This window comes from Meriones unguiculatus (genome assembly GCF_030254825.1).
Source record: "Meriones unguiculatus strain TT.TT164.6M chromosome 13 unlocalized genomic scaffold, Bangor_MerUng_6.1 Chr13_unordered_Scaffold_34, whole genome shotgun sequence".
NCBI lineage: Eukaryota > Metazoa > Chordata > Mammalia > Rodentia > Muridae > Meriones > Meriones unguiculatus.
Genome location: NW_026843646.1, coordinates 7,650,273 through 7,661,936, shown reverse-complemented (window position 1 = coordinate 7,661,936; position 11,664 = coordinate 7,650,273). Strand labels below are relative to the sequence as shown.

At 38.4% G+C, this 11,664-nt stretch overlaps 1 protein-coding gene across 1 annotated transcript; it reads left to right on the top strand.

Annotated features, from left to right (window-relative positions):
- Positions 1 to 200: 200 nt before the first annotated feature.
- Positions 201 to 11,210, top strand: LOC132650912 (vomeronasal type-2 receptor 116-like; the record flags this gene model as incomplete). The annotated part of the gene is made up of 2 exons (XM_060376242.1): positions 201 to 764; positions 10,971 to 11,210. Coding segments are annotated over 2 exons (804 nt in total), but the record flags the coding sequence as incomplete, so codon positions are not given.
- Between the last annotated feature and the right edge of the window lie 454 nt (positions 11,211 to 11,664).

The following is an 11,664-nucleotide window of genomic DNA, read 5'->3' as shown; positions in this document are numbered from 1 at the left end:
CACAGCTCCGTTCTGCTCTGTTAGCACAACTGCAGTTTTGGGGATCTTTCTCAAACACCGAGAATCACCCATTGTTAAGGCCAATAACAGAACTCTCAGCTACATTCTGTTCATCTCCATCCTCTTCTGCTTCCTCTGCTCTTTTCTCTTCATTGGACGCCCAAACACAGCCTCTTGCATACTGCAACAAATAAATAACATTTGCACTTGTCTTCACCTTGGCTATTTCCACTGTTTTGGCAAAAACTCTAACTGTAATTCTGGCCTTTAGAGTCATGAAACCTGGGAGAACAATGAGAAGATTGTTTGTCTCAGGTGTGTATAATGCTGTTATCCCCATCTGTGTCCTGATCCAACTTATTCTCTCTGGAGTCTGGCTGGGAACTTCACCTCCCTATATTGACACAGATGTACACTCTGAATATTCTCATGTCATCATTTTATGCAACAAGGGTTCAGTTACATCTTTCTACTGTGTGTTGGCTTACTTGGGGACCCTAGCTCTAGGGAGCTTCACTATGGCATTTCTGGTGAGGAACCTGCCTGACACATTCAATGAGGCTAAGTTCCTGACATTCAGCATGCTGGTATCTTGCAGTGTCTGGGTCACCTTCATCCCTGTCTACCAGAGCACCAAGGGCAAACCCATGGTAGCTGTGGAGGTTTTCTCCATCTTGACCTCCAGTGCAGGGCTGCTGGGATGCATCTTTTTCCCAAAGTGCTATATTATTCTCTTAAGACCTGATAAAATCTCTTTGAGATGTATTAAAAACAAAAAATAGCAAATAAAAATTGATACACTAGTTTTCTAAAAAACTCCATTAGTATACAGAAATTAAATTATTTACCCACTTTTAAGTAACTTTTTCTGAAATGTATTTTTAAACAAAAATAAGTGTCCCTCACTTTGTAGAGCAATCACAGACATTCTATTTCAGAAAAGAAGCTGCTGCTAAAAACACATTTTAGTAAGCTATGCACATTAATTATTAATTTGCAGAAACTATGCATATTCAAAATGCAATTACATGATAGTAATTGAGATAAATAGTACATGAACTAATTACTTGTTCCCTGTTTTTTTTTTAGGGAGTATAGCAGGGCTTTGTGTGGTATTTGGGATTCTTTTATAGAATAGGCAAGAAAATCATTCTCTAGAAAGAGGAGGGCTTTTAAACAGGTTGAGACATTCCAGATATCAGTGTAGAAAATTTTCTAAAAGTAAAAATTAAATCTACTACCTGATTATGCTCTCTTTTCCTAGACATATGTAAAAATGACTCGATATCCACTCTAGAAATATGCTCTCAGTCACCTTCATTGCTATTCTATTCACAATAGATAGGAAATAGAAACTCATAAATATCTTTAACATAATAAATGGATAATAAAAATATCATACACATAATAGATGTAAGTAGAAAAATTATAATTAAGGTAACCCATATCCAGAAGACAAATATATCTCATTCTCTTCTCTGGGGAATCTAACTCCAAATGTTCAAATGTGTGTATTCACCATGGAATAACTGTAGAAACAAGAAAACATGGTGGGCAAGCAGTACAATGGCAGGGGAAAGGTCATCTGATTGGAATAATGTGTGGGAGTTATTCTAAATATGAAGGTGGATAAATATAAAATAAGGAAGTGAATGAAATAACAGTAAATATTTATAAGAGTTTTAAGCAATCATACTGTGAATCATCTATATAAAATCCTTACAATGCATGCATGAATATAAACATGATGCAACCTAAATATATTTAATAATGCACACAGTTAAGTATGCTTCACCACTGACCAAAGAAGCTTTTCTTGGCAACAACAATCGTGACTGAAATCCACAACCAATCATAAGCCAAAATTCTGGAGAACTGTCACACCTGATACATCTACAAAACAATTCTCAGATCTAAGGCTCAGAGATCATGCAGAACAGGTGGTAAAAGAAAATATATAAGGCATAGCATCAGAGTATGTTCTGGTAGTGTGTCTCCTAATAATACCAGAAACTACAGCCCTAAGAATTACCAAGATAAAAAATAAAGAAAAAAAAAAACTTACCAATATACCTGCATAACCTTGAACTGAAAGTTGGAAAATGCTAATAGACATGCGAATTTCCTCCAGAAACAAACCATTGGCCTCAATCCTATGCAAAAATCTACAGCGAACTAATAAAGGCTGAGGGTGGGTTAAATATTCTCCCCAGGAAAGAACATAAAATCAGTCATCTAACCCCAAACAATCAGCCCTCAAAGCATGCATAGAAATCACACTATTAAGCTTTGCAACTTATGGTGTAGAAGTCTACATCATACATATATGCACATTATATGAATTAATAAAAAAGAGAGACAAGAGAGGTGTTTGGGAAGGTTTAGAAGGAAGAAAGAGAAAACAGAAAATTATGTAATTATATTATACCCTGAAAAATGAACTAAATATTGGTTCATTCGTTCCTGATTTTAAAATTAATTACTATTCAGTAGTTTAAAAATAAAATTTTCAGGTAAATGGGTGGAACTAGAAAAAAATCATGTTATCTGAGGTAATCCAAGCATAGAAAAACAAACTTCACATTTTCTCTCTTCTATGCTTCCTAGCTCAAAACTGAGTATTTATGCACTGAAATGTGAGTCCATATCTGGCAGTAATTGCAAAAACCTGAAATGGAAAAGGGATTATTTCCAAGGTGAAATGGAGTTATTGTGGGGGCAGTATGATGTAGGTTACAAGTGATTTCAAAGAGAAAATGGGAAAACAAGAGGTGTTATAATAATTATGGAGGTGAGACTGAAAGAAATACTAAAGGGAGGGTGGTAAAATAACAATAAAGATGTCTGAAAAAGTAATATGGAATCATACGAGTATCTATCTACTTAAAACATTTATAATCCATGTAAGGGTTTGTATAAAACTAAAATTTAGTTTAAATGAAAATTTGCCATCTTTGATAACAATTGTCCCTCCATCTCACAAAAACTCTAACACCAGGCACGAGAAGACCACTTTTGTGTTATTGGTGGGGGTTGTCTCAGAAACTCCTCAGACATTATATGCTGCTGCTACTTCCCTTTTTGTCCCAAACTTGGAAGCCATTTCCCTTTTGCTGATGACACCATGCTAGCCCAGAGACATCTGAGCTGAAACTGACTTGAACACACTCTCCCTGACGACTAGCATTTATGTATCATAAGGTGAAATGCATGGTTTCAAAAGAGGAAGTGAAGCAATAATAGTCCTACCTTGCTATGATGCCTATGAACCGCAACAATGATCAGCATCACATGATAACCTTAAGCATGAGGTAGTGGCACACATACCTTGGCAGAAACCAACCTACAAAATTCTTAACCTCATCCTTAATATATACAGATAAGCATGATCTTCATCCTGCGAATTTAGGAATTTTTTCAATGTAATTGAGAAGGAGGGAGTACAAATGTCTAAGAGACCAAGGATCAGGTATTTTGACATAAGATTTTATTGCCTCATAATAGCTATAGTTACACTGGAAAAATATGTTTGTGTATGGGAGTATCTGGAGGGAAGAAAGTGTAGGTGAAATGATGAAATTATATCATAACTGATAAACAGAAGAAAAAATAAAAAAGATAAATAAAATCACTAATGTTTCTTTGCTCATATTTTTAATTGATGGGATTGAATAAAAATTCAAGGAAAATAAAGGACAAGATATAGTCCCTCTTTCTAAAAATGAGGAGTTGGAAGAATAATTTTAGAGTGCTCTCCGTTTGTAATCTTTTTTAGACCATGATTACTTTTTTGAAAATTTTATTTCAAAAAAATTTTAAAAAGTAAATAAAAATTTCTTGAGACTATATACTAAGAGCCATTCATTTGGGGAAGCTTAATATGCATGTGAGCTTTCTGGAAGAGAGAGCTAGTGATTTGTAAGGTTTGTTCCCCAATGCACACAGAATTGTTTCCAGACCCTGACACTCCTTTATTCTGTGCTACTGTGTCTCTTAAAAAATTCTGGCTTAGCATGGACACTCATTTTCGGGGTTTTTACCATCTCTGATTGCATAAACTTCCTATGGGATCTTTATGAAGATGAACTGCTATTCAGGTGAATTAATTCCTGATTATAGAATTCCTGATTTGACTAAAACAATCTTAGAAGTTAACTTGTTCTAAAACAAGTTTACAATTTTATGGCAGCAATAAATACCTTTCTGGATGCCTCCCAATGCCTCACTAGGATTGAGATAGATTTGTGGCTTCAGAGAAGTTCTCACTCTAGGGATGGCTTCATTAATTATTGTACACACCACAAATATAGGGAGTTTGTCTGGTCCCCAAACCCAAAATATAATGGGGACATATATCTTTTTGTAACCTCTTGGACCTTGTTAACCTTTAACACTTGTCAACCTTTGTCACTATGAACTTCTATAATGAATACCCAAATATGAAATGTTTAGTTTTAATGAAAATACATGTACTCTGTTGCATTTTCAAATTCATCTTTATCTGTAATCATTTTTGACTATGAAGTAATTCCTATGTCTCAGAAATATAAAACCTATGAACATACAATAGGATTGAAGCAAACTAGGATTTGCTTCATCTGTGCATTGTAAATATGTGTATTGATATGTTTGCATGAAATATGTCCAACTGTTTTTTTTTGTATATGTGACATGAATGTATGTCAATTCGTTGGCTGCAAGGAGCTCCTTTTAATCAACCATGTAATATGTGTATGAGTATATAGAGGTTTATATGTCTTATCATTTGTCTATGTGTAAGCATGATTGAACCAGCCTTAACAGCTGGTTGAAGAAGATGTTTTTTTTTTCCCAAGGGAAGCCTTAATATGTTACAGTTTCAGCAGGGGAGATGCTAGCTGAAATCAACATCATCATATGTAAGCTTGTGGGAACTTCTTAGTTAAATTTCTTGTTCTGTCTACTTTTATTCAGTGAGCTTATGTGCCTCAAACTTCTCTCTTTTATCTCCATTTCTCTTTCAATTGCAGAGGGTTAATGGGCCCCTAAACCTCTACCAGCCCTCTGAGCCTGCCTCAGAAAGAGGACAAAGGATTACCACTGAGCCCACAGAGGCCTGAAGAAAGTCTGTGATTCAACAAGCCTGGACTTGTTTGTCAGTTTAATTAAAGACCACCTGTTGTTAAACAATAAAAACATTAGGGAAAGAGTGATTTTGGTGGAAGAGAGAGCAGAAAGACTTAAGTGGCTCAGCTGGTAAAGTGGCTGGCTCCAAGTCTGGAGGTTGAGGGTTTGCACCTAAATAAAACTATTTACTTCCTCATCAAGATGCCCAAATAAATTAAGCTTAGGTATACAGAAAGATACGAATATCAGTCCCTGACCCTGAATTCACCTGCCTCAGTTTTTTCATTCTGAGTATTGACTTCTGGATATTAACACTTACAAATTATTTTAAGGCTATAATTTCATTACAAAATTTCTTCCTTCCCTTTTCTCCCTCCAGGCCTTCCCACATGTTCCCATCTTCTCACCTTCAAATTCACAGCTTCTTTCTTCATTGTTATTTCATGTGTTATATATACATGTATTTTGAAATATAAACTGCTGATTTTTTTATCATGCTATCTGTATGTATGTTTTCAGGGCTGAACAACATATTTCCTTTCATAAGGAAACTGAAAGTTCTAAGTGATTGTAGTTAAGTTATACTTAAATTATAACAATAAAAGCAATAATAATCATGTTTTTAAATCTAAGGATAATACCAAAATCAACAAACTAATGGGAATTTATAAACATGTTCCAGTAAAACCCCAGTAGTAAGAGACTCAATTTTACAACAAAGTGGCAAAGATTGTTACACACACACAGGAAAAAAAATTGATTAGAATTTTTGCTGCCATCAAGAAAGTTTAATACATCAATGATAGTGATGTGATTTATTATTTTTATTTCTATTATTTTTCAATTCTGATATAACTTCAAGCCTAATATAAGTTCATCATTACCTCTCCTCATTCTTCCTTCCAAACAATCCCATACATTCCTCATTGCACTTTTGTAAAATTGTGTTATCTTTCTTCATTGTTATTACACACACATACACACACACACACACACACAATGTTGGATCATAGCAATGTAAACATTAACAAAGAAAAAAATCTCACACTGGAAAATGCTTCCCCCAAAACTCCCCCATGCTCAAGAATAACTGCCAGCACACACAATTCATGAATGAAGCCTCAGTGGCAGGACTAAAGCCAGAAATTTATACACTAAACCACAATGATATGTTCTCCCCCATCAAGCCACTTTAAACCTGCAGCCCATGGTACTACAGCACAGAATCTCCACTCTCTACCCCCTCAAAAGACTAGTGCATCAGTGTTCTGTTTTAGAGAAAAACCCTCCATCTGGAAATGCCTGTCTTCTCTCTTTTAATTCCATGTCAACTGCATCAATCCTGATCTAACAGACACTACAGTGTTCACTGAGGAAAGCAGAGAATCATAGGTTCATATTATAAAGATCTTCATTCAACTAAACTTTAAATTGTAAAAAAAAAGTAGACTTCTACAGTTATAAAATCTAGCAACATTAAATCAAGATGAAGTAAGTTATTTAAACAGACACATCACAAACATGATAGAAACAGTAATTTAAATCTCAATTAAATGTAAAAATAAAAGAAAGCCTAGCTCCAGAGATTCAGCATGAATTCTACAAGGATCTCAAAGTACTCACTGCAATACTCCTCAAAGTATTCCACAGAAGGGAAAATGATAAATAAAAGGAAAAATATTCCATATTTTTGTTGAGATACCAGTATTATCTCGATAACAAAAAAATCAACTTCTGAAAATTAATAACGCAACCTAATATTGTTAACTAATTAATAACTTGTGTTAAAGAACTTCTATATAGGTACACAGTTATGTGTACAAGAGATTTACTAACTTACCTAATATACTATGAGTAGAAGCCGTGATTACAGACTATGTCAATATCAATGTCAAATATTACTGATTCCCATAATACTTAAAATTACATAGTTTACTAAACATTCACAGTTCTACTTTTATTTACTTATCATTGACTGAATGAAAAGTTCAATTGACTTGCTCAGCCATCTTCTCAATAATACCCTCCTTGAAGGCTTGTATGTTTAAATGAATCCTAAGTTTATATCTACTTATCACTAACATCTTGAGATATGGCCCGGGGTCATGAGCACTGTCTGTGTTCTAAAATTTAATAATGGAAACAGTTTTGGTTTAACCTTCAACTTACCTTATTAATACTCAATAATCTGTGAAAGCATTTACTTTTCAATTTCTGCTGACTGTAGAACAAGCTATTTATCATCCACAAAAGATCTTCTTAAAGTTTTGTGTCATAAATATAGATTGTACTTTAGGTGAAATGGCTGCTTTGGATATGACCCCTTTGTCTGTATCTTATGGCATTGGACAAATTGAATGAAAATATTAAAAAAAATTGTTTTTTTTTAACTTGTTATATTTTTACATTGATTACCCATATATCTTTTTTATGACTTCTTTGTTATTTTTATTAAATTTTTATTTTTTATATTATGACAGTTTATTTACTTTGTATCCCATCTATAGCCTCCTCCCTCATCTCCTCCCAACCACTTCTCTAAGTCCACTGATAGGGGAGGTCCTCCTTCCCTTCCTTCTGCCCCTAGCCTACCATTTCTCAGCGGGACTGGCTGTATTGTCTTCCTCTGTGGCCTGGCCAGGCTGCTCAGGGTAGGTGTACAAAGAGCCTTCCACTGAGTTAATGTCAGAGACAGAGGTTCATCTCACCTTAGGAAAACATTTGCTGAAATATATCTAAATGTAATGTCTTTAAGTCAGTGCTTTCAGTCCTAAAATCATGTAAGATAATTACTTATATGGACAAATAGCCTGTGATAGAACCTTTTTCCATTTAAATTTATGGATTTAATTATAAGAAAAAATGTTGTATTGGCTTAACAACTGCAAATTACTTACCAATGATGTTAGATCTTAATGCTTCCCATGCTTATGAGTGAGGCTTCCCTGCCATGGTAGAAACCCCTGCTTGTTTTAGTCTTCTTTAGACCCATTTATGTTTTGCTCAACAGCATTTTACAGAGGGCATAGGCCACTGCATACACTGCATTCCATATGTTGTAGATGGACTCACAAATGGTCATCACACCATTTTTTCTGGTTTAATCTTTATAAAAATATTTGCTGGGCATATGTTTTATGATTTTCAGATAGCAAAGCAGGAAGTAAGCAATCAAAATTGTCAATCCAGAATTTATGGAATTAAGACTCTCCTGGGTACACGTGTACTGGGAGGGTATACGTGCCTCGAGAAAATGCTATAAGCTAGTGATAGTTCTTGTCTTTGAATAGGAGAAGCTTCCTCTGAAAAAGTTTACCAAACCATTATTATTAGATACAGACTCTAAATATAATGTGTTGTTTTGCCATGTTCCACACCTTCCTTCTGGTTGAAAATATTTTATTTACCATCCAGAAAACATCGGTTATTCATGTCACTATAGAATACCTGCACATTTACCTGTGCATGTTGGTTCAAGTAAAGCATATCAACACCAAATCGTACCCATGTTTCAATTAGCTGGGAGTTTTTCTGTAAAAACCACACAGATATCTTTCTTACTTTTCTTCATCCCTTTCCTCTTCTTTATCCTCCTCCTTTTTGTCTCTGCCCATGTGTGTATGCTTTCATGCCAGCAGAGGTGACAGGATTCTTATGTACTGAGTCCCAAGAACCCTAACCACAAAGCACAGAGCACCTTAGCTACTCAGCCCCCTGTACCCTCAACACTATTTATACACTGTTCAGCATGTGTGTATGCCCTCAGGTCAACAGATGCGGCGAAATTCTTATGTACTGAGACCAATTACCCTAAACACTAAGAACAGAGCACCTTACCTAATCAGTCTACAGCACCTTAAAATTTATTCATAGTGTCCTGCCTGCTCGCTTACCTGCAGACCAGCTGAGGGCACCTGTACAACCTATATAAGGTCGTGCACAACTTGAACGCCTGGCAGCATGCACCCACCTCCTCCAGAATGCATGCAGGCATGGTGGCAGCCTCATGCACAAACCACTCATGGACTTCAGGGAGACAGAATGATGGACAGCCTCCCCATGTGAGTGGGACTCAGAGTTTAGGCAAACAGCTTGGGATAAGAAGGATGCTGACAAGGGAAAACCAGTCCGGACAGTGGCACATGTTAGCAGAAGTTCCGCCCCTTCAGGCTTTGCTTCCAGATCCATCCTGCTGGGAGCAGAGACTATTGGGCTCAGAGGTTCCCGAGGCCAACCCACAATCTCCCTGGCCTGGCCACTGCTCCGGGGATGTAAACACAACGTTTCTAGTCACAGACAGACTTCTATCCCTTCAGGTCCCAATTCGGAGTGCTCCCTGGTCAGGGAAGTACAAACCATTCCAAGATTCACTGAAGCAGAGGTCCACTTGCCTGCTAACTACAAACATGGCTTCGGAGCATGTACTTCTGGGATTGTAGCTGTGAACTATATAAATGGCATAGTGGGGGTGCGATGCATACTGGGATTGATTAGTCAGGTGTCTGTGTCTCTGCCAGTATTCTGTGTGGACTGTGGCCTGGGTGCCATCTACAAATCCCAGGATCCACCACGTGCTGTTCCCAATATAAAGTGCCCTCGTTCCTCAGCTTCGCTAACTGGTTGCTTGGCGAGGATCCTGGAAGTAGGAAGCTCAGAAAGCCTCTTCATGCTGCTGCAGGCAGCTGTAGCCCATCATCATCCTCAGAGCCCACACAGCCTTTCTCCTGGTCTCCCTGCCAGCCATAGTGTCCCACAATTGGCCAGGAGCTGCATGAGGTCATTGCCCAGCCACCTTTCCCAGAAGTCACCACATCTGGAGCTGTGGGTGCTGCTTCATTAAATCATGTCCAGTCCCTGGCATTTGGAGAAGGTATTCTTGGGTCTCTGTGTCTTTGATTACAGCATTGGGAGTCAGACACAGATAATAAATCTTTTTCAAATATTAAAAAAATAGCTGGTGTGGTGGCACATGCCTGTCATCCAAGCATTCCTGCAAGCAGTGGCAGGGGTGTCTCTGAATTTTTTAATATTCATTTATTTTATTACAATGTTGTCTGCACACCAGAAGAGGACACCAGATCTCATTATAGATGGTTGTGTGCCATCATGTGTTTGCTGGGAATTGAAATCATGAACTCTGGAAGAACTGAGGGACCACCTGGGAATGAGAAACAACTGTGATTCTTTGAATTGAAGCCAGGTGCAGAGAGCTCTTGAAGGCGGGGTGAACTGTTCTGAGAAACAACCAGCTGTAAACTATCTACAACCAGCTGTAAACTATAGAGCAAATGTGACCTGATTTTCAGGTATAAAAACCCTGTGCTTTGCATGTTCAGGGTTGTCTCCTATCTTTGGAGGGGTGACCCTATTATGATAGCAATAAAACCTCTTGCTTTTGCATCAAGCTGTGGTCTGTGAGAGTCCTGGGAAGGACGAGATCCTGAGCAGGGAGACTCCAGGTCTTACATTTTTGGTGCATTGGCCAGAAAACAGTGTGCCCCTTCCCAACCCTCATCAGACTGGGTTCGGAGGTTGAGCTCAGAACAGGCTAGTCTGATTTCTGGTACACCACTCTGTATCTGGGAACTGAAGGATGCTCCAGATTCCATCTTGGGAGGCTAGGTTTGTGAAGGTCTTCCTCCCATCTGTAGGAGTCGGCTGCCGGGAGGCAGCCTTTCCATATGGGGAGGCCAGGTCCATGATGGTCCTCCTCCCATCTGTTTCTCATTGCAGATGGCTGCTGTGAGGCAGCCTCTCAATCAGAATTCTGTTGTACCACCCATAAGGGAATCCTTATCTGAATTGCTGGTCGTGTTCTCTTTGTCTCTATAATTGTTGCTTCTTTGACTTTCTTGATCTACTAGCTTTTCCCCACTAATCCCCCAGCAGGTCTGCAGCAGGGTGCCACCAGTCCCTCAGCAACACCAGATTCTGAAAGCGAGAGTGCTGCCAGCAGTCCCTCTGCACTGATACAGTCACCACCAGATTCTGAAAGTGAAAGTGATCCATGGGTGGGAACGTGGAGTCCCCGAGCAGCTCAGCCAGACTCCATGGCCATTCCATTGCAGGCCTATGGGCCCCCTGGTGATGATGGAAATCAATAAGTGGAAGGCCCATAACCCCCTTTTCCGAAAATCCTCAAGCTCTAACTGATTTGTTTGAATCTGTCCTATTCTCACACCAGCTCACTTGGGATGATTGCCAGCAACTCTTTCAGGCTCTCCTGACTACCGAGGAATGGGGAGGGTTCTATTTGAGGTGAGAAAGAATGCGCTGGGAATGGATGGGAGGTCTTCCATCCTCCATAATGAGATTAAGAATGGCTTCCCCCTCACCTGCCCCAACTGGGATTACAACACACCTGGAGGTAGGGAGCACCTGAAAGTCTACTGCCAGACTCTAATGGCGGGTCTCCGCGGGGCCTCTCTATTAGCCCACCAATTTAAAGAAGGTAAGAGAGATCGATCAGGGGCTGGATGAATCTCCTGCAGCCTTACTTGAACAGCTGATGGAGGCTTACTGCCAGTTTATGCCCTATGACCCTACCTCAGATGAGCA